Source organism: Ctenopharyngodon idella, chromosome 13 (genome assembly GCF_019924925.1).
Source record: "Ctenopharyngodon idella isolate HZGC_01 chromosome 13, HZGC01, whole genome shotgun sequence".
Taxonomy (NCBI): Eukaryota; Metazoa; Chordata; class Actinopteri; order Cypriniformes; family Xenocyprididae; genus Ctenopharyngodon; species Ctenopharyngodon idella.
In genome coordinates this window covers 8,799,253-8,823,825 of record NC_067232.1, presented here as the reverse complement: position 1 = coordinate 8,823,825, position 24,573 = coordinate 8,799,253, and the positions used below count along the sequence as shown (strand labels likewise).

General features: G+C 35.3%; 1 protein-coding gene across 4 annotated transcripts in view; it reads left to right on the top strand.

Moving 5' to 3' along the window:
* The window catches only part of phactr2 (phosphatase and actin regulator 2), a 43,840-nt gene extending 20,159 nt beyond the window's left edge, over positions 1 to 23,681 (top strand). For 3 of the 4 annotated variants that reach the window (XM_051918062.1, XM_051918064.1, XM_051918063.1), the window contains exons 2-13: positions 4,530 to 4,700; positions 5,018 to 5,092; positions 5,794 to 5,934; positions 9,078 to 9,299; positions 10,238 to 10,703; positions 12,060 to 12,232; positions 15,453 to 15,609; positions 15,829 to 15,884; positions 16,745 to 16,806; positions 18,079 to 18,216; positions 20,905 to 20,981; positions 22,340 to 23,681. In XM_051918062.1, coding sequence (XP_051774022.1) covers positions 4,530 to 4,700; positions 5,018 to 5,092; positions 5,794 to 5,934; positions 9,078 to 9,299; positions 10,238 to 10,703; positions 12,060 to 12,232; positions 15,453 to 15,609; positions 15,829 to 15,884; positions 16,745 to 16,806; positions 18,079 to 18,216; positions 20,905 to 20,981; positions 22,340 to 22,355 — 1,754 coding nt within the window. In that variant the 3' untranslated portion in view covers positions 22,356 to 23,681. The remainder of the gene's footprint in view (positions 1 to 4,529; positions 4,701 to 5,017; positions 5,093 to 5,793; positions 5,935 to 9,077; positions 9,300 to 10,237; positions 10,704 to 12,059; positions 12,233 to 15,452; positions 15,610 to 15,828; positions 15,885 to 16,744; positions 16,807 to 18,078; positions 18,217 to 20,904; positions 20,982 to 22,339) is intronic. The other variant, XM_051918065.1, reaches the window with a different exon arrangement.
* Positions 23,682 to 24,573: the final 892 nt, after the last annotated feature.

Here is a 24,573-nt window from a genome sequence, read left to right as displayed (position 1 = left end):
CTCACCCTCATGTTGTTCCAAACCTATAAGACTTTCATCTTCGAACCACAAATGAAGATATTTTAATTGAGTCTGAGAGCTTTCTGTCACTCCATTGACAGTCCAAGCAACTACCACTTTGATGCCTCAAAAAGTTCATAAAGAGATTATAAAACTGATCCATAGGAATTGACAATTTTGTCCAAATTTTCTGAAGAGACTGGATCGCTTTTTATGATGCGCAGATTGAATTTAAGCTTTTATTTACATGTAAACATTGATCAGTGAACAAAAAAAGACGCTCAACCGTGCTTGCTTGATGCACAAGAACAAACCTTATTGGTTCTTGCAGAAGCTCAAACGTGCTGCCTAACACACAAGAATGAACCTCATTGGTTCTCACACATCATGCAAGCGTGCTTGAGCTTCCATTTACCGTATCCAATGTGTGCGTTGATGAATGTTTATATGTAAATGAAAACCTAACTTCAATCTGTTCATCATAGGGATTGTCTCTTCAGAAAATTTGGACTAAACCGCTCAATTCATATGGATTAGTTTTAAGATCTCTTTATGAACTTTGAGGCATCAAAGTGGTAGTTGCATGGAATGTTAATGGAGGGACAGAAATCTCTCAGATTTCATTAAAATATCTTAATTTGTGTTTCAAAGATGAACGAAAGTCTTGCAGGTTTGGAACGACATGAGGGTGAGTAAATTATGAAAGAATTTTTATTTTTGGTTGAGCTAACCCTTTTATTTAAAACGATCCATGCAACTATGACCTTATGTTAGTGCCAGTATCAAACTGGCATCATGTAAATGATTTCAGCGGTGAACTGTAGCTCTACAATTGTTTGCAGCATCCACATATGTTCCTCTGTGCCCTTCATATGAATTCTGCTTGCGCAGTTGTGAACTAGTGTCATTGTTTTCAATGTGCTTGATCCTCTGAGGTTTGATCTCAGGGACTGCACTTATCACTGGGAGTTCTGGGAGTAACACATTCTATTAATAATCCAATCAGAGGCCAACTGGCTGTTGACAGGCCAATGAAGTTTAGGGTCAGTGGCTCCTTAGGGAGAATTGATTAGTGAAGAGGCGCTTTGGCATCTTCATGATGGTGGTGAAAAGACCACAGACATGCTATCTAGCACATTCCTGTCACATGTGTCCGCTAATGAAATCCCTCCATGCAGTGTGAAAAACAGGCTTCATGTTTGGGTCTCACACATTCCGTGTTTTGAATTATAGCAGAAGTGTAGTTTTGGAGCTTAAGTCTATTTTTGCTATGGTGCCCCTATTATGCTTTTTTCAAATATAACCATTGTAATACAACTGTTTATGTAATATAGCTGTTTGAGAATGTAAAACATCTGCAAAGAGCAAAGTGCTAGGCTTGCTGCATGTTCGGCCGCACACCGATTACATTACTTGGCCACCGCGGCACTGCCCCCACAGTCATTTTGCTTTTCTATAGAAATAAAAACCATTTAGTCCAGTTGGACAACAGACACTACAATTATAAACTGAAAGCGTGTCTGCTCTGCTCTATACAGCACGATCTGCAGAGTTGTATCGAAGTGCAGCAGGTGTCAGATTTCACTTATTATGTGATAAGAGTAAGGAGAAATGACTGACAGGGCGATGGCGGAGGATTTGGCGCGCAACAGATCCTGAGCATCATTGACAAATATCTTGAAAAATGTGTGGTCATTACCACCACTCGCTATACAAAGATTACGCACAATCGCGAAAGTGAGAAGCGAGCGAGCGTTCAAAAGCGATTTTAATGTCATCTGTAATACCGGCGGCATCACAAGTTTAAATACCGGTGTGAAAATTCCCTCACAGTTTCATCCTTACAAAGTGCATGATAAATGGATTTAAAGGGTTAGTTCACCTAAAAATGAAATTTAATGTCATTAAGTACTCACCCTCATGAGATTACTTTTTGTGCGCAAAAACAAAACAAAAATAACAACTTTATTCAACAATTCCGTCTCCTCCCTGTCATTCTCCCAGGCTGTTTACATTCAGTGCTTCCAGGTTTTACGTAAGAACGCCGACTCAGTATGAGTATTTAATGACAGGAATTTCATTTTTGGGTGAACTAACCCTTTAATGTCTTCCAAAAGAATGAACTGATTCTAAACTGCCTGAAAGAAATCGTCAGTGATTCCAGTCTTACTTAAGCTACGTAGATTTGCAACAGATTTGCATGATGTCAGCCTATGGTCTTCATTGGCTGCCTGAGAACAATGTCTACTGTGACCCGCTCTCAAACACTGTAGTTGTAGCTGAAGTCTGGAAGAGTTTGGTTTGTGTTGTCGACATGCTGAGAAGACGGTGTTTTCTGCACTGCGACAGCAAAACTACTTTGCATCTTGGATCTTATGAAACATCATTATAGACACTTGGAGTGAACTACTTTAAACATTCGAAGTGTGTGGTAAATGTCAAGCAGTCAGTTGAAGCTATGTTTGGCTATGTGAAATTTTAATATAGGACAGTTGTGAAAATTGAAAGGCCATTGAGTTTGTCTCTTGTTCAGTTTCTGAACTAGTTGGCTTGTGTTTGAGTTATAAAATCTCATAGTTAAGACTCAAGAGCCAGGAAGTTACTTTCTCCTCTCCTGATCATTTAAAGGGATAGTTTACAAAAAAAAAAGAATATTCTTTCATAATTTACTCACTTCCATGTCCTTCTAGACATCCCTAAAAAAAAAAAAAAAGGGTGTAGGATTTACTTTGAAACAAATAATTACGGAGAAACGTCAAGTACTGAATTAAATTAAACATGAAATTTTGTAGTAAAAAAAGTCTTTAATAGTATTTTCTTGTAAATAAAACAAAGATTATTGGTGTGGAACACCAAAGAAGATTGTGAGGAATACAAACAACATTGGACACAACTGGCTTTCAATGTACAGAAAAAAACTGTCAATTATTTTTTTTTTTTGTGAACTGTCCCTTGGAGGGTGACTGCCTCCCTTGTTGTTTTATAGATTTCTTTAATACTGCAGGTCTCATAACAATGACACATGTAATTCTGCGGAGAACAATGTAAATGTGAATGCGTTTCTTGAAATGATAAATGGTGTCACTGCTTTGGAGCCTGACTCTTTTGTTTATTGTTCTCAGTTCTTTGATCTCATTTAGCCATGTGGAAATGCTCTTGTGATCATTTTACACTTCATCTGGTGAGGTGTGCCTGTGACTATAGGTCTGCTGTTCTGTTGGATTATGTTTGATGAACGAGTTTAATATCGCTCGCGTGGGCCATGAGGAAATAGATTCTCTGTCAGAATCTATTCTTTTTGCAAGCTAAGAAGAATTGATGTAGGGGTCAGGGTGGGGTGTAAGAGAGTTCAGTTTCTGGCTGAATCACAATTGCAAACCTTATACTTCAAGTGAGCACCTAACCTAAAATAATTGATCTGTTCTGTGATTTAAGGGTCTTGGTTGACTTATTGGCATATATTTGTAGTAGGCACTTTCTACAAATACTTTTTCATGTTCCATGCCTCTTTTAAAGATTTAGAAGCGCAAATCCCAAGTTTCTTAACTATTAAGTTATTGTAAGAAAAAAAAAAAATCAAAGAAATGTATGGAAAGTTTATGGGAAAAAGATATTTTTCAGTAACTACAAACCACCAAACTACTGAGTGACCGCCTAATTTAGGCCTCATTTACTATTAATAAATATTGCAACCCCTTTACTCATTCATCTAAAATTTTGGTAACAAGGTTGCAAAATAAATACAGTATTTTTAAGTATTCAGTATTTGTATGTGCAGTACACTACCATTCAGAAGATTTTTTTTTTTTTTTTTTGTGAATCTATTTTATTTTATTTTTTTAAACAAGTCTCTTATGCTCACCAAGGCTGCATTTATTTGATAAGAAAAAAACTGTAAAAGCAGTAATATTGCAAAATACAATTTAAACTATGGTATCTATTTTTAAATATTTCTAAATGTAATTTATTCCTGTGCTGAATTTTCAGTCACGTGATCCTTCAGAAATCATTCTAATATGCTGATTTTGTGATCAAGAAACATTTCTTATTATTATCAATGTTGAAAAAACAGTTGTGCTGCTTAATATATTTTGTGGAAACTGTGATACATTTTTTTTTCAGGATTCTTTAATGAATAGAAAGTTCGAATGAACAGCATTTATTTGAAATGGAAATAGTTTGTAACATTATAAGTGTCTTTACTGTCACTTTTGAACAATTTAATGTGTCCTTGCTTGAATAAAAGTATTAATTTCTTTTAAAAAATTACCCCAAACTTTTTTTTTTTAGTTTCAGGCTCTTGTATACCCTGCTTTTGTATGCTATTCATGGAAAGAGCCAGCTAGTTGTTGCTGCTTAAGGGTGCCTTAATGTCTGTTGTTATGGTCAGAAACATTCATTCACAAGTATTTCCTGTTGTAAAAACCTGTTGGTTATTTTCCATTGTTTAAGGGTCAGCTGAGTTTTTATTATTCATTTCATTCAGTGTTCTCATTCTTTCATTCTTTCATGCTTTGATTCACTTTCAGTGGACGGTCTGGAAAAATCTTCTCTGGCCAACTGTGATGTGGTGGTGGGAAGCTCGCAGTCTCCTCAGCTGAAAGGAAAGGGAGGAAAGCTCTCTTCTCTGGGAAAGATCTTTAAACCTTGGAAATGGAGAAAGAAGAGGACCAGTGATAAGTTTCAGGACCTCTCCAAAGGTAAAAATCCCTATTTATTAATAGCATTTTGCTTAAATGTTTATGCTTGGCACAATACATCCAACTATGTATATTCAGGATGTAGTTACTGTATCTTATTGATACTTTTCTTGATGCTTCCTCACAACTTAAGTTACATCATCCAGCATGACATTCAAGTGGTGATTATGTTGGATGGATACGGTAGACATGGATCATAAAATTTATTACACACAACATATTGCAGCTGCTTGCACTTTTACTGAACTCTGTGAACCACAGTAACCATATAGTGGTCTTGATATAATGATATCTTAATATGTCATTCATATTTATAGTTCTGGAGAGGAAAATATCCACCAGGCAAACTCGAGAAGAGCTCATAAGAAAAGGTGTCCTTATTCCAGACCAAGGTGAGATTTTAAATAAATGAAGCGAATGTGATACTACCGAGCTGTTTTCTGTGATATTAAAGGGATGACTCATTAGAATTATTAGATTATTTATTTGTCTAAATTGATTTGTAATACACTGTAAAGGCAGTTCCCTGCAGCAACCCATGTGGAAATGACGTTTAATGGTGAAATGAGCATGTGTGAAGTGGTGCTGGTGGGTTATCGGATGCGATCTTTAACCACTGGTACCACCACCACCTACAGTAGGAGAAAAATTCATTATCATAGCCACAGTTACCATAAACAAATGAGAAGCACAGGGAGCTTTAGCAATTAAAGATAATTAATTTGTTCTAATCTTTTCCATTAAATAGCTGTCATTGATGTTATCTATATCTATATAATAAAAGCTAAGAACTTCCTGGACTTGCTGTTCACACACATCCAAAATAATGAAATTGACTTCCTCTACATGTGAGAACAGCAGAATCCTTCCCAATCTTCAGGCTCAGAGCAAAGTCTTTCATAAATACTTTTATGTGTAGTGCTTTTGAGTCCGATCTATTGAGCTCTCTGTCTTGCATGGGTAACCCAAAGCACGTTTTGTAAAAACATATGAGAATGACTTAAATGTAAATGTAAGAAAATTGTGTTTTTACTGAATAACAGGCATGGCGTCTTGGTTCCATGATAACCGAGCCATGTTTGCCTATCTTTAGATGATCCTTTGAACACAGAGACCTTGAATGGTCATGCAGTGCCCAGTGGAGTTACTGAAAAGGTCAAAGTGGACATTGAAACACCAGAACTGGTCCCTGAAGAAAAAGCTGACTTGGCGGCAGTGGCAGAGGACCCAGAAGGTACAGTTTTCTATTTAATCCAGCAAAACTGGGTGTTACGTCCCCTGGTGGCATAGAGGTATGAGGAAGACGCACATAATAAAATTTAAACACAACCTATAATCTTGGTCTCTGGGGAGTACTGTGGGTGAGTGACACACGGACAATCAACGTGACAAAAAGTGGTTTGCTTTATTTACAAAAAGAATATAAATTTACACAAATGGAAACACCAACCAAAAATCCCTATTTACAGCTATATACAAAGAAAAGAAATTATAATAAATTGAAACAAGCCACAGAGAAAAAGAAAATGAGCGGCGCTAAACAAACGAAAAAAAAACAAAACCAAAACATTCACTAACTAATTCCCCCACCCTCTAAACTAACTGAAAACAAAACCAGAAAATAAAGAAATCTTCGGCGTTCACGCCATAACTAAAGCTTCACTACCTATCAGAACAAAACTTACACAAGGTTGCACCCGCTCCTTCCCTAGTGTGTCTAAACAGAGTCAATCCTGCATGTTTGTAAGATGTAAGTCACGTGACATACTTTCCTTTTCTTTAACTCCGGGCTGAGGAAGTTTTTAGTTCAGATAAGACGTTCTCTGTATCAAACACCACAAACAATCAAGCAAGCAAGCGAACCACCACTAATCAGCAGCATTAAACAAATGGCACAGCCAGCGAACACTCCAAGCTCCCTCCTCTTCCGTTCTCCACGGTGTCTTTTATCCTGAACCTGTTAACCCGTTGACTCATCATGATGGACAGATTTCTTGACCAATCACAGCACCTAAAACAGAGAGACAGCAGAGAGCGGAAAAACAGGAAGAAACCAATAACAAATAACAAAAGGGGAGGGGACAACAATCTTAACACGTAACACTGGGCAAAATAAACATGGTTGAATCTTCAACATGTCTAACCATACCGATAATGTTTTTTTTATGTTTTAAGCTCAAGCCACTAATGAGTAAAAATATTTAGTCTAACTGAAGGTCCTTTCACTGTAGGGGTGGGCGATATGACAAAAATATCATATCACGATTTTTTTTTCAGGAAAATCACGATTCACGATTTTTATCACGATTCTTCATGTTGTTTTTACTATTTTGCAAGTGACTGAGCATTACAGCCAAACTAATTTCCCTATTTTAAAAACAAAGCCTTACAAAATAACAAAATATAAAATAAAATTAAAAATGGCAGACATTTAGGCCAAAGTGGCAAAAATAAAAATCTTTGTCATTGTTTTTTGTTATTTGTTATTATTTGTTATTAATTTTATCTTTGTTATTAAAAAAGAAGAAAAACATAGGCTACACATTATACAAATGAAATTAATAAAATGATTTATTTTTTCAGCTACAGTAGGTGTATTTAACAGTAGCATGCAAGTAAAAAATTGAAATAATGAACTTTTGTGGATTGAAGTGTCCCGTGAATATTACTCTACCGCTGCGTTAAAATGTGATGTGAATGTACGTCACGTTGAACAGTATGCTGAGACGGAGGCACTGGAACTGCAACTGATAGAAAGCACTGTAGCACGATACTACGATATTTCTTCATAAGCAGATCATGGAGACATTTTAATCGTCCACGATCAAAAATCGTTATATCGCACACCCCTATTTCACAGCATGCTTATATGTTGTTGCTTTGTGAGATTTCTTCACAGTATTTTGTTGCAGTTTAATTTCTGCACATCACACCATCCATATCATTTCATATGTCATTGTGGCTGAACACCAACGTGTGTACAAAGAGCATTGTATCAAAATGGGTTGATAAAGACTACTGCAGTCTGTCGGTCATAAGATGAAATGAACTGTTAATTAGAGGAAGTGTGAGCAGCTTTGGATCAACAGTTTTATCTTGTTCAGTGAAAATGTAAAAAAGTTTTTAATAAAGCGTACAAATGAAGTTATTTGTAGAATAAGGATATTTCCTGAGAAGGTTATTTCTATAATAGTTTGTTCCTCTACTATGCTTTTAATGAACATCTCTCGATTGTCTGAACTTCTCAGGAGGTGAGATGCCCACGAGTGTCTAATGTGCTGTATAGTTCAGCAGATTTGGTTTTGAAGCTATATTAAAACCTTTTTTAACAATAACATGATATGCTTTGTATTGAGAACATCCTTTAATGGGTAATGTGCCATTTAGACTGACATCATTTTGGATTTTTTTTATCATAAGCTGTGGGCAGAAGTTGTGAGCACATTCATGAGATGTGCAAGAGAAACGTCAACACTATTATATTTTTATAATTTCAGTCTCTTTTAATGTTCTACAACAATTCTGTAATTGTTTCCAACACTTTTTCTCCCATCGGTGGGTTAATCTTGGAGAAGCTGTAGGGAATAGATGCAGTAAAGCATTAAGCCACTTGAGGCGTTTCCGCTATGTGGAAGAACACCCATTATAAACCGCTTTTATAAAACTTCACCAACAGCATTAGACCAATGTTTAATAAATAGTTGAATAAATCAGTTAAATTAATTATTATAACACACACACTCACACAAAGTCGGTAAGATGATTTTGAAAGATGTCTTTTTCTTATGCTCACCAAGGCTGCATTTATTTAATTTAAAATAACTCTCTTTTGTAATTTATTCCTGTCATTACTTCAGTCTTCAGTGTCACATGATCCTTCAGAAATCATTCTAATATGCTGATTTGGTGCTCAATAAACATTTCTTATTATCAATGTTGAAAACAGTAGTGCTGCTTAATATTTCTGGATTGTTTGATGAATGTAAAGTTCAAAAGAACAGCATTTATTTGCAATAGAATACTCTTGTAACAATGTAAAAGTCTTTACTGTCACTTTTGATCAATTTATTGCATCCTTACTGAATAAAATTGTCATTATATATGACAGACAATATATATCATTTGTCAGCCAATTAATATAGTTCATAAGACTTGCAGTAGGCTCTTCACTGTCTCTACTTGATGCAATATTATAGAATTGTGTGGTCATATTTGTGTTAAAAATGGCTTAGAATGTAGCTTATCCAATTAGACTTTAAAGCTAAATGCTCTATTTATACTGTTTGACTATGTGCTGACATGATCTCATAGCTGTGTTATGAGGGCCCTCTGATTCAGTAACAGTTTAGGGTGCTCTGCTCCTCTGTGCTCCTGTAGAGGGGAATGACAGCAAGCGCAGCCCAAAGGCCAGTGAGTCAGCCGCTCCAAAAACCCCTACTAAAAAACACCAGACCACACTCCCAAAAACCTCTGGTGAGGCCACAAACTCAGGCGTGAAGAAAGGGGGCCAAGCAGGGGGTAAAAAGGTAACCAAGACCAATAAGCAGGTCTCCGCTCCTCCACCCAAACAAACCACCCGAACTGCCACTCGTGGCAATGGTGAGTACACGTTTCAGTGGTGTGAATAGAGCATCGTGATTGCATGTGTGGGGAACAAGCTCTGCATGAAGGGGTCCTGTTTGCATCTCTTTCCCCCTGACCAGTCACGCTGAGAACCAACTTGGTCTTCGCAAAAAAAAAAAAAAAAAAAATCTGCAAAATCTATCTGCATTTGTTTGAGAATGGGCAAATGTGCAGTTTACTAGTTACATGTTTTAATAACTAGTTTGGGTTTATGTGTTCCAGTACTGTGCAAAGTGGTATCCTGACTCATTTGTGACCCAGTATGGTTTTCTTAATTGTTATTCTGCTTGCATTACATGTCTACTGTCTCATCGTTAAACGTATTATAATCTTTTATTGATGTTTGTCTTTGTGTCTGAACACAATGGTATAATAAATGTGCTGCATTTTGCATGCAACCAGGACTTTGTGCATGCACACCACACTTACGTAATTGTGTATAAATAGGGGCTCATTGTTCCACACTGTGCTGTTCCTTTATCCTTTTACCTGTCCATTGTGTCCCATCATTGACAGCTTCCTCTTTTAACTGAAGAACGTTTTTATTGATTTATTAGTTATTCATTCATAATATTATACGTATGTTCATTTTTCTTTGTTACTTTTGAATACACAACTATATGTGAGAACCCCAGAGTATTTGTTTTATAGTTTTATAGTGTTTTGAACTTCCTGGCTCTTGTGAATGTCAAACTAAACTCAGCAGTGACAGTGCAGTGACCTTCACATAGGAACCTGCATGTGAACATAAACCATCTGATTTTATCTTTTAGTTCTGTCATTATGTCTTAGTAAAAGTAATCAGTTTCTGTTCTCAGAAAAACTATTTAAAACACTGCCATTGTTTTTGGTGTAGCCATTAACTTATCGTTTCATGATCTCTAATTATCTAATTTCCCTGAATTTCTTCATAGCAAAAGCTACGAATCCTAAGAAAACTGCGGGCACATCCAAGAGTTCCACTCAGGCCTCAGGTCAGTCATCTTCATCGACCTGCTCGAAGACCCCAAAGAACAACAACTCAGAACTAACAACAGCACAAGCCAAGTCTGCCAAGAAAACCGCCCCCTCCAGGTCCCCGCGGCCCCCTTCCAAAACCCCGTCCGAGACTGTGGAAAGCTCCTCTAAAAAGGATCAAAGGAAAAAAGAATTAACTTCAAATGTTAATGAGAAGGCAGAGGAGAAATCTCAGGATGGGAAGGGTGCCGATCAACTTTCCGAGTCCTCTGCCGAGATGGACAAAAGACAGCCTCATGTTAACCAAGCCACAGAGGAAACATCTTTCACTGGATCCTCAAATGAACTTTCCTCAGACACTTTAGGTGAACCTGTGAGCACAGAGAGCGAGGAAGAGAAAAAGAGGGCAGACCAGACACAAAGGTCAGTTGTCATTTTTAATGTATATGTTTAATATCACTTTATAATCTGTATTCTTCTAATGTTGTGCTTTTAATATTGATTTATATAGCACATGTGCATGTCAATATATTTCCCCTAAAGATAAGTCACGCTGTGTCATCCTCCAATCAGACATTTAATGAGATCGGGGTTAACTTACTATAATGTACCATTCAAGTGTTATTTTTAGAATTTATGTGCATCTTGCCATTTCCATCCAGCGTGTTTTTTTTTTTTTTTTTTTGCGCAATATTCCAAAATAGGTGGATGGAAATGTAGCTAATGTCACATGATCCTTTAACAATCATTGTAATATGCTGATTTGTTGCTCAAGAAACGTTGTATCCTATAATCAATATTGAAAACTGCTGTGCTGCTTAATATTTTTGTGGAAAGCATGATATTTTTTTTTTTTTTTTTTCCAGGATTTTTTGATAAATAGAAAGTTCAAAAGAACAGCATTTATTGGAAATGTGTTTGGTAACAATTTAAAGGCATTTGCAGTCGTTTTTTGATCAAATTAATGGATCCTTACTGAATGATATTATTCATTTCTTTCAGAAAAACAAAAACAATACATACTGACTCCAAACTTTTGACTGGTAGGGCAACTGTTTCTGCAATGTAACTTCAGGCTAAAGCATTGTTCTTCATTTTCAGTTGTGCAGTAATTTTGTAGTTTGCCAAAATGGTTTTGTAACCAATATTTCGTAAGACATCAAATAGACTGATCTTGTAACTTGTGTGATAGGAAATGTGGTTAGTAATAAAGTTTTAGTAATATTGTAAGTTGTCTAGTTTGGAACATTATCACATGATTATATGTGGGGCCGTTTCTGATTTTGTTTTTGGATCTCGACTTTTTTTTTTTTTTTTTTAGCCAGACCTACAGCATTGCAGCAATACAACCGTGCTGAAGGTGTTATATCAAAATGAATCAACAGGACAGTTTGTCAACCTTGTGCTACTTAAAATGTATAGTAAAAAAAAAAGAGTGATCTCTGAAGCGCAGCAATCAACTCTTGATCTTCTCACATGTGTAGTGGCCATTTCTTAAAGACACAGCAGCCAAAACACACCACTTAGTTTAAACAGTCAGAGAGGTGAGAGAAAATGGTCATGACAGGGTCAAACATTGACTCTCTTTGCACAAAATCTTTACTAACACTATAAATGGACATCAAGTAAAAATATTCATTTTAAAAATGATGTATGACCTTGATCTTGAACATGTTGTCCTCTTTCCCTTATTTGATTACGTAAACTGATTTTGATAACGGCTCATCCTAATGAATATTTTGGGTAGATTAAATTAGTGTTTTGCTTGGCCTTTTTTAGGATTGTTGGGACTGAAGAGGGAGAGAGACAACAAACTGTCAATGTGGAAAGCCCAGAGGTGACCATCATTCCTGACTCCATTCGAGAAAGCCAGGCCAGCGACTCTGATTCAGATGGACCTATACTCTACAAGGACGAAGAAGAGGAGGATGAAGATGATGAGTATACCTCTAGTACGTGTTCAAGTCTAGTTGTTTAAACCCCTTGTTTCTCTACATTTTTCTGTCCAATATAAAAAATGGAGCCAAATTAAAATTATGTAACTGAAAAGCTTGAAATAATCCACTTTTCTGGATATCCTTGGAGAGTATTCTTACTGTATGTGTAATCAGCCTGTTTATGTATAATCAACACAGCATGTAGCACAAGTACAGGCGATACATTTCTTGGAGGTTTTTATTCTTGGAATCTGCATTTTAGAAGTTTATCTTGTAACTTCAAAGAATTTTGGCAAAGCTGTGGTCCAAGCCTTTAGTTTGTCAAACTGGAAAAACATGCTGTCTCTAGTCAGTGTTACTTTCTGACATGCTGGTTACTCTGCAGACTTTGCTGCCAGTGCACAATGCACAGCACATTCCTGCAAAGTCTGACGCCTGTTTCTCATTTTCTGTTCTTTTCACACTGCAATCTGAAGATGTTTCACTGGTGTCAGAATGCAAATGTCTTAAGTTTATTCTAGGGTTGCACTGGTACTGAAGCTGTCTGATGTAGATGAGCCGATTAGAATGTTCATATCAGGGCTGATAACTGATAAATGTCCAGTATTGATATTCTTTACCATTTTCTCTAAATAAATGAAAAAATATATATATTCAGTACTGTGCAAAAGTCTGCCACCAACAGCTTTGTTGTTTTAGCAATGTTGTAATGACCATCCATGTTTATTTTTTCGCTCTCTTTATTAAGATACAAACAGAAAGTAAAGGAAATATGTACACAAAATGTAAAATAATTTAGAACAAAATGGCTTCTGTAAGCAGAAAACAGTATTTAGTGTGACCTCCTGGACTTCTTCCAGTTACTCAAAGAAGAAACTCTGAGAAACTTCTCATCATATTTTGAAAGATTTCTTGGCCTTCCAGTCCTTTTCCATCCCATTTAGGTTTAAGAAAGCCAGGTTCCTGCTATTGTTCAAGTGTAAAGGGTGGTCACTAAATACTTGCCACTTTAACCTATAGAAGCTGTTTTTTTTCTGATTTTTTTATTTATTTATTTATTTTTCTGATTTTTAATACTGCATACAAATTTCCTGTAATTTTCTAGTTATATTCTAATAAAGAGACTGAGAAATAATTATATTTGGTCACTATACCATTGCTAAAACAACATCTATTGGTGGCCTAAGACTTTTGCACAGTACTGTATATTTTTAAAAATCAATCATTTTAAATGCTACAATTGAATTAGGAATCACAACATTATAATGCACAATATGAAAAAGTGTGATTTTGAGATTTGATAAAGATTACATTAAACATTCATACTAAATTTTGTGTTTTTAAAGAAAAACTTTAAAGTCGGCATGAAATGGAAGTTGTGATAGTCTTTTCTTCCCTATTGTGTATTGTGACGAGATTATTTATAATGGTGCATTTTTCTAGAAAAACAAAATAAGAATTAGAGCCCGACCGATATGGGTTTTTGGGGGCCGGGGCCGATGCTGATACAGATATTAGGAAGTCAAAAAAAGTCTGATATCGATATATCGGCCGATATTCTTTGTGTATATTATAGTTCAGTACCAGTCAAAAGTTTGGACACACTTCCCATTTGTGTGTCCAAACTTTTGACTGGTACTGTATATTGAATACCATATATTTTCATAAACACATTTTTTGTAATGGTCACTCAAATGTGGTGATCAAACACTTATACTGACGTGATAGATGTGTAATGAAGGCAGGGTATTTAACAATAAACCTTATTATCCAAAATAAGCCTGGCATCAGTGCACTGAACAGTAAACTTCACTTATTATAAATAACTTTACAACACAAATAGAACTATATATATATATATATATATATATATATATATATATATATATATATATATATATATATATATATATATATATATATATATATATATATATATATAAAATATATATAACTTGAATTAAGAAATTAAACAAGGTAACTGTGTAGGGCAAGCAAGCTACTGCCAATCCAACAGGGGCAGGTTTATGCAGTCAATGGCTTATTGTCTGGTAATCAAATGAACATGCAGAACATGAGGATCATATTTAAATTGTCTTTTTGCAATTTAATATCCACAGACACTAGTCTACATCGCGATTTGATTTAAGTGTTCTGACCCGTTTTTTATTTATTCATCAAAAATATGATATTCTGTGTTATACAGTAAAATCCGTTTTATGACTGGATTCCGTGATTTAGTCCGCGTTTTCTGCATCGTGGAAATCCTACTAATGTAGCAAATGAGTATGATAAGCTCATTGTAAGAGTAAAAGATGGGGACATGTTTATTTACTTTATATCAGCGCATTTCACCAACTAGGTGACAACGTAGCGTTAAATCACCATTCAGCAGATTCAAGCCACCACTGCACCGTGGTCTACTGGACTACAGAAAGATACTAACTTTTCAATCTGCTACGTTAACTGACTGTACTGACAAACTATGCTAATTTAGGATATGTAATGTGAGCGATGTGATATGCATGAGCAACATGGCAGTTTTAAGGGACGGGGCTAATGTTATATTGGATGGACTTATATTGAAAAAGGAAACTTATGGGAGGGGTCATTGTTTATTAACTTTACAGTAAGTTATGTATTTCACAAACTAGTTAGCAACTTACCGTTAAGACAACGCTTTGACTCATGTGAAGACACCGCTTGACTGCTTGCCGCTGCCCGAACAAGAGACCTCTTTACTGAAGTGAAAGGGTTGGCTGGTGCCAGTAACAAACAATGGCGTGCGCTCTGCTGGACAAACTACGTAATCACACCATTTACAACCATTTTATCGGCCGATAAAATCGGCAAAACGATATATCGGTCGGGCTCTAATAAGAATGGTCAGTTTTGATTTAATGGTGACTAAGGTGCTTTCACACTTATTTTTGGTGCGCACCTAGTTCAACTGACGACAGAGTTCGGTTTGTTTGGATGATGTGAACACTGTTTTCCAAACTCAGTTGCACAACCATGAACCGTACCCGAGTTCACATAAAAAGTTTTACTGTGATGGTTAATGGTTAATATGAACTCCAGTGCGGTTCGCTGTCGATATGAACACAATTGTACTAAATTGCAGAAGTGTTGATGATACATTTTTTTTAAAAAACAACTCTGATGCCAATCAATACCCAATATGCTACCAATATATCATGCATCTCTAGTTTATTGTTAAGTTTTCTTTTTATAGGTTCCCTTGCCAGCAAAATTAGACGCAGGGACACACTTGCTATCAAACTTGGCAACAGGCCCAGCAAGAAGGAGCTAGAAGAGAAAAACATTCTCCCACGGACCTCAGAGATGGAGCGACAGGAGCTATGGCAGCAGATCGGCTGTAAACTAGTGAGGTACTCTAAACCATCCTGATCTGTTACTGCTAATATATTGGATACTAGCATTGACAATTTAGTCAGAAGTTTGGACTGAATTTTTGTTGGTCATAATCTTGTTTTGTAGATGAGTATAAATTGGGCACCTATGAATTTCTTTACAAAACACAAGCTAAAGATTCATCAATAGTCTCTGTGGTTCCTCCCAGACTGACTCTTGTTTTCCTCATCCCATAGACGGCTGAGTCAAAGGCCCACCACAGAAGAGCTCGAACAGCGAAATATTCTGAAGCGTATGTCTCCTGTCACTATCTCATTTACATAGTTTGTTGACAGTTGCTTTGTTTGGGATGCCCTGGGCTCCACTGTTTGTTCTTGCTTATTGCTGCCTCCGATGTTGGAGACACGTTCATTGAGTCACAGGCGTGCCTGTGTGTCTCTGTCCCTGTGTGATTTAATTGATGAAGACTAGGAATGTGATGGAGCTTAAACAAGCTGTAAGCTATATGCTGACTAACAAAGAGGTGTAAACAATTCATCAAAGAGTTGCCTAAAGCTCACTGCTTACCTGAGATATAATTCATCTTAGCTGCAAAATCCCATAAAGGGCTTGAATGTCTCAAATCTAGAGTTGTAATGTATAAATCAGTATATTAGTTTGAAGTAAAAGTAAGCTACGTTATTAAAAAAGATATTGATAACTGAAAATATCATAAGAGTATAATGTCACTTTGAATTGTTAGGTTAACTTAATCATCATCAACAACAACAGCAAGTTTCCAGACCATTTAAAGCAATTGGTCAGCATAGGATAGATAAGGAATCTTCAAGCAATTCTCATGGTCCCATGACATATTCAGTATTTGGCCAGTGTTACACAAACGTATTTTGGTTTCATTTTAGACCATCATTTACTGTTATGCTAAGCTGGGTTTCACTGCACTCTGATCACTTACTGACAAGAAGGGCTAAATATCAACATTGTTGGATACATGTCATTTAGTCTTGAATGACCTTGGTTGTGCTAAAATGGAAAGTTATATTCTCTGTTTTGCAATAATTGTCAAATATTTAATATTTTAAATTCAGAGTAAATATTGGATCATTGGATTGGATAAAAACTAACAAAATAATCTTTCTTATATCCCTTTAGAGAAAAATGAGGAAGAAGAACAAGAGGCCAAGAAGGAGATTAAAAGAAGACTGTCCCGAAAGGTACAACCTTCTGCAGTCGACCTGTTTTCTTTGATACCGTCAAATTATCATAATTTGTTTAATGTATCAGAAATATATGGAGAGCCATTTCCGCCACATAAGAAATAAAATCTTGTTTTGGTAAATCATAATTATGGGATAAGTTCAAAATTATGATAACCATGACAATTTTCTGTCCTTTTTTCCTATCTATTAATTTTATATATAGTATATTATTATATATATAGTGTGTATATATATATATATATATATATATATATATATATATATATATATATATATATATATATAGTGTATTCATAATAATATATAATTATGAATTAGTATGTCATAATTTCAATTTGTCATAATTGTAATTTACCAAAGCATGATTTTTTTTTCCTCATGTGGCTGAAATGAGCTTGCATAGAAATGTCAGATATTGAAAGAATACGGGTATACATTTTAATTTATTGCTCTAATTACAAATAACGTAACCTGTTACCTCAGCATAATGCTGCTTGAAGTTATGAATCATTAATCAAAATCATCACTGTGACATCATCTAATGGAAAATGGGGGATTGTGGGACATTGCACCCTCTGCTGGCCTTACAAGGAAGTAAAATGAAAAAAAGTAAAATATGAGTCTAGTATCTCAATAAATCACTTTTAAGAACAGGATATCAATTTGACTAATGACATTTTGGCAGTGTACTTGTGCTTGAATTTAGTATTTAATATTTTAAGATGTTCCTCTGCTATTGCGAAATTAGTCAATTTGATCATGTCTGCTAACTCTTAATTGCAATGTATGAGGTGTTGTAGGGAGTAAGAAAGAGATTTACATTCCTGATGTGTTGTAGAAGTGGTGGCTGGAAGTCTGGCCATTTTAATTAGGGCCTTCTAATTTAGTATGCTTTTAATGCCCTATGTAATTGAGAGAATCAGGGCAGAGAATTTAAATGGGCTGATAGACCAGATCTATAAATTGGATCAATAGTCATTTACAGAGATTTTCTCAAAATTGACCTGTTCTAGCTGAAACTGCAACAATGGACAGTGCTTTTTAGACAAATGACTGCAGGTATAGAAACCACTTCTAAATATTTTCACTTTCAAAGTTAGTCACATCCAACATTACCTGCTTCATTATCAAAGATGACATTTTGTATGACATTCATTGTTTCACGCACTTAAGGTATTGCTTAGGCTCGAAGGAATATGTTTAAATCGTATTGAAGGTGACTGCATATATATTAAAAGGTGACTTAAGGAATTGCTCTGTCTGTAGCTCAGCGTCCGGCCCACAGTGGCAGAGCTGGTGGCACGCAGAATTTTGCGGTTCAATGAATATGTGGAGGTCACAGATGCAAAAGACTATGATCGGCGTGCTGACAAGCCCTGGACCAGGTTGACCCCTGCAGACAAAGTAAGAAATTCCTCTCTCTTACTGTTGCTTTAAATTGTGCTGTGCTGCATGAAATTGTAAAGGATCATACAGTGGTGGTCAGAATTATTGGCACCCTTGGTAAATATGATCAAAGATGACTATAAAAATAAATCTGCATTGTTTATCCTTTTGATCTTTAATTCATAAAATTAGCAAAAAACTAACCTTTCATTGAAGGAAAAGAATTGAAAATGGGGGGAAAATCACATTATGAAATAAATGTTTTTCTCCAAAACACATTGGCCACAATTATTGGCACCCTTTTATTCAATACTTTTTGCAACCTCCTTTTGCCAAGATAACAGCTCTGAGTCTTCACCTATAATGCCTGATGAGTTTGGAGAACACCTGACAAGAGATCAGAGATCATTCCTTCATGTAGAATCTCTACAGATCCTTCAGATTCCCAGCTCCATGTTGGTGCTTCTTCTCTTCAGTTCACTCCACTCATTTTCTTTAGGGTTCAGGTCAGGGGACTGGGACGGCCATGGCAGAAGCTTCATTTTGTGCTCAGTGACACATTTTTGTGTTGGTTTTGATGTTTGTTTTGGATCATTGTCCTGATGGAAGATCCAACCACGGCCCATTATAAGATTTCTAGCAGAAGTAGTCAGGTTTTGTTTTATTATCTGTTGGTATTTGATAGAATCCATGATACCATGTATCTGAACAAGATGTCCAGGACCTCCAGCAGAAAAATAGGCCCACGCCATTAAAGATTCAGCATTATATTTAACCGTGGGCATGAGGTACTTTTATCCATGTGTGCACCAAACCCATCTGGTGGGTTTGCTGCAAAAAAGCTCTTTTTTTTAGTTTCATCTGACCATAGAAGCCGGTCCCGTTTGAAGTTCCAGTCTTGTCTGACAACTGAATATGCTGGAGATTGTTTCTGGATGAGAGCATTTGAGAGGATTTTTCTTGAAACCCTCCCGAAGAACTTGTGGGGATGTAGGTGCTGTTTGATAATTTTTATTTTTTATTTTTTTTTAAGCTTTCTGAGACTCAAGACTCAACTAATCTCTGCAGTTCTCCAGCTGTGATCCTTGGAGAGTCTTTGGCCACTCAAACTCTCCTCCTCACCGCACATTAGGACGATTTAGACATAGGTCCTCTTCCACACAGATTTGTAACATCTTTAGTTGATTGGAACTTCTTAATTATTGCCCTGATAGTGGAAATGGGGATTTTCAATGCTTTAGCTATTTTCTTACAGCCACTTTCTATTTTGTGAAGCTCAACAATCCTTTGCTGCACATCAGAACTATATTCTTTGGTTTTACTCATTGTGATGAATGATTAAGGAATTTGGCTTTTGTGTTTCCTCATGTTTTTACTCCTGTGGAACAGGAAGTCATGGCTGGACAATTTCATGTTCATGATCACCCTGGTGTGCTAAAAAAAAATGTAAATATGAATGGGAATATACTTCAGAGATATTTACTCATAACTTTACTCTAGGCATGCCAATAATTTTGGCCAACACTTTTCCTTCAATGAAAGGTTAGTTTTTTGCTAATTTTATGAGTTAAAGATCAAAAGGATAAACAATGCAGATTTATTTTTATAGCCATCTTTGATCATATTTACCAAGGGTAAATTCATTGTTTGTTCATGTTAGTTCACAGCGCATTAACTAATGTTAACAAATACAACTTTTGATGTTAATAATGTATTCTTGATGTTATCATTAAGTCTAATAGATGCTGTTGAAGTATAGTTCATTCTTAGTTCATATTAACTAAAGAAACCTTATTTTTAAGAGTTTCCAATCTTTTAGATGACTTTTACCTATTTCAAAGCACAAATGCATTAATAGTTCTCCCAAAATGAAAATAGTTAGATCTAAAAAAAAATAGGAAATTCTGTAAATATTTACCCTCATTCTAAACCCGTTATCTGCTGTAATCTTTGTTGTTGTTGAACATAGTTTTATGGATTTTTAGTGCTTTTATAAGCCAGAACTTATTTTGTCTTTTTTTGGAACTTTGAAAGCCCCTGTCTCTGTTAACTGTTGTTTTATGGACAAAATCTACATGAAAATTTTTGAAAAAAATATATTTTGTGTTCCAACGTAAATAATGACACACACTTTCATTCTATACAACTATTCCTTTATGATTTATGAGTAAAAAACATGCCCAACACATTTATTACCGGTCTATAATATTGTTAAATGCATAGTTTATATTATATTGGAAAATCTATTGCCCTTTGTAAGGTCACTGATGCCATCTACTGGGCATGTGACTGGTGCATTTAAATATGGTAATTAACAAATACTTGTGTGGTCAATAGTTCATTATAATTAACAGTGCTGTTTTAACAGTGAACATAAAACATTATATTAACATTGTATAATTATAATGTGACTATTGCAGTTTTTATAAATATACATTACCTATCAAAAGTTTGAAGGTTTTTTTTCATACGTTTGATAGTTTTTAGTAAGGACATATTAAATTGATCAGTCACTGTAAAAACATTTATAATGTTTCAAAAGATTTCTATTTCAAATACAAATAAATGTTGTTCTTTTGAACTTTCTATTCATCAAAGAATCGTAAAAAATATATATATCACGGTTTCCACAAAAATATTAAGGAGCACAACTGTTTTAAACATTAATCACATCATCACTAATGGCTTTTTTTTTTCTTGTCACAGGCTGCTATACGTAAAGAACTTAATGAATTTAAAAGCAAAGAAATGGAAGTCCATGAAGAAAGCAAACAGTTTACCAGGTATGTTTGTGTACTAGCAACTTGATCAGGAGGATGAAAGGTTATTGGCTATGTTCAAGTTCAGGGAAGAAGGAGGTGGAGTTTAAACGTAAATTGTAACATTAATCGTAAAATATGCATAAAGAACAAAACGAAAGGAGCAGCAGCGGCCAACTGCGAGATATATTAGTATAATAAAAACGGCAATGTAAAATGTTCCAGGCTCTTGGCCCAGCCCTGCTTAATACAACAGTAACGTTAATAAAACTTTAATACATTAGCTCATCCATGAACACAATTTTTGCCCGAGTCCCATCGGATTGCTTTCCGTCGGCTGTGGAGATAAAGACAACTCCCATGATTTCACGCTCAAGTGGCATCATTAAAGGGATAGTTCACCCAAATCTGAAATTTCTGTCATTAAATACTCACCCTCGGAACACAAATGAAGATATTTTTGATGAAATCAAGGGTTTCTGAAGCACACATAGGCTGCAACGTCAGTGCACCTTTTGAGGTCCAGAAAGGTAGTAAAGACATTGTTAAAATAGTCAAAGTGACTACAGTGGTTCAACCTTAATGTTATGAAACGACGAAAATACTTTTGTGCACAAAAACAAAACAAAAACAACGACTTTATTTATTTTTGGATGTAAACACAGAAGCCTGCACTGCGTTCACTACGTCAACTGCGTAAGACAACCGTTCAGATTGTTAAATAAAGTTATTTTTGTTTTGTTTTTGTGCACAAAAAGTATTCTCATCGCTTCATAACATTAAGGTGTAACCACTGTAGTCACATGGACTATTTTAACGATGTCTTTCTGGACCTCATAAGGTGTAATGACGTTGCTGCCTATGTGTGGTTCAGAAACCCTTGGATTTCATCAAAAATATCTTAATTTGTGTTCCGAAGATGAACGAAGGTCTTACGGGTTTGGGACTACATGAGGGTGAGTACTTAATTACAGAAATTTTAATTTTTGAATGAACTAGCCCTTTAAGCTACGCCATTGTAATTGTTTTGAATAAACAACCTCTAGTGGTGATACTTACATATTGTGCCTTTAAAGGGATAGTTTACTCAAAAAAAAAAAAAAAAGAAAGAAAAGAAAAGAAAAGAAAATTGTCAGCTTTTACTGACTCTGATGTTGTTCCAAACCTGTATGTATTTTTTTTCTTCTTCTAATTAACATAAAAGAAGATATTTTGAAGAATGTTGATAACCAAACAGTTTCAGTTGCCATTGACTTATATTGTATGGACAAAAAAATACAATGAATGTCAATGGGAACTCTAAATATTGCTCAGATCTGTTCTGTGCCCTGTCTGCTGGCATGGCTACTAAACTAGCGTCTGCTGTCTCTGTTTTGTGGCAGGTTTCATCGGCCCTGAGGCGGTGCCTGGTGGAGGGAGTGCTGGACGGCCGCTGATACGAGGCTCTCTCTTCCTGTCTCTTCGCCATGCTTCCTGCCGTGAGGCTAACAGACTGGCTCCCTGCGGCAGCCGGCTCTTCTCTGGCACCGGCTGCACTTTGGTTATCGCTTTCAGCCACTAGGGGGCTACAGCGTGGCTAAAATGGGCCTGGAATGCAATTATGAACTGAAACGGAGAGAGAGAGAGAAAGAGAGGGACCTTCAAACAAGATAAAGCAATGCAATGGTTCTGACATGGTTTTTTTTTCATATCAGTAATGTTTTTGCACACACTAAGGACAAGACTTGCACTCTTTTAATTTAAAGTGTCCCTGATATTCTCTCAAGGTCCAGCACAACAGTGTAAAACATTGAGCGCGTGCAGTGACTCATCACATTGTTGTGTGCAGCTCTGAGGAATTTTTTTTTGTTGTATATATTACATATTTCTTGCTGTATTCGTGCAGAGTCCAGTAATATCTATGAATATCCATGCATGTGAAAAACATTTACATTTTATATGACTCATGTATCTGGTTCAATGTACATTGAATGGACATTGAGGTCCATTGCGATGTCCAGGTTTATTACTGCCATTATTCCTCTGTATCTAGATTAATATGTACCGTCCTCAGTATAATAGAATGTAATCAGATATATGTTGTGCCTTTACAGTGTTGTTTTGTTTTCCTCAAAAAAGTCTGATTACTTGATATACATGTGGTCATGTTGTAACATATCTTATATATAACTGCTGTTCAGGAATAGACTATCATCATATGTTTATGACATAATCCATGTTTATTTACCTTGCATTTTAGTTTCCTCCTAAACATTATCACAGTTTTCCCAAAATTCTAGGTAGTGTCTCATTGATTTGGCTTTTAGGTTGTACATAAATGTGGTGGGTTTTATTGAGTACAGTGGTGCCGAACACGTACAAGATGTGGCAAGCAATATAATGTAGTGAAACAATAGTTTTAACTCAAACTTGGAAAGGGCTTCTAGTCCATTATTTTAGTCCATTATAAAAATGTGTCAGTATTGCATTATTGCACATTTTGGTGCTCTATATAATGATTGTATGTCAAATGCAGAATTTGCTGGATGCTCACTTATGTCCAGCTTTTATATTTTGTTTGTTTTTTGTTCATGTAGTTAGAAATTGGGGAAGCTTTTAAATTATTTCAAATCAATTGTACAGTCTGTATGATATATGTGAATACATCCAGTATATTGCAGTATATATTCACTTGATTTCTTTCGCAGAGAAAACGCATTAACTTGTATTAAAATTCTAAATGTTTTTAGTTGTGAATTAGATTTTGATTGAACAGCTCTCGCATTTACATTAGAGAAATCGCCTTAATCACTACTAGACAATTTTAGATCACATTTATTTAGATTTCATCAATATTTAATCATGATAGAACCATTTAAGATGTTTTATTAAATGGATTAGTGGATTATAAATTATTGTACACATTTGAAATTCTCACATCTGCATTGCATAGTGAGAAATATTCATATTTAAAGTTTGTCTGTATATCTTGTCTTATCATGTTATGTTTTAAAGCAGTATCCATAACAAGCAAAATCTTACAGTAGATCTAATAGGGTCATATTTTCATTTTTTTAATTAAATTATGTCTTCAGTGTTGGAATCATTTTTAAGAATTATGTGGTGCTTCTTTTACCACATGCTACAAAATTTATTTTATAATTAAATTCCATTTAAATGTAATAGAGAACTGATCTTTGATCTGCACTTTTTTTGTTTTGACATTTTATAGCTTTAAACCATGTACATGTTCATATATATAACAAATTTATTAGACCACCTGTCATAATAAAGAAAAAACACAAATATTTTAGGAATCTGTCAAAAACTTGTTTAAAATTACAAGTTTTATTGTTATTTATTAGGCAAAAAACCTCAAACAACTAAATAGTCTTTATTCACACATAATAACCAAAAAATTATTTATTTTATTTTTATTTTGTGTGGCCTCCTTTGGCCTTGATGATAACTTGCATTCTTGCTGGCATTGTATGTATGTATTTTTCCACAGTCTCTGTTGTTATTGACTTACAAATAGTTTCTAGCTGTTCCCAAAGACTTGCTTTTGATGAAATTTTTGTGATTTATCTTTGAATCCATTAAATCCCAACAATAATTATATTTTAGCATTAGAAAC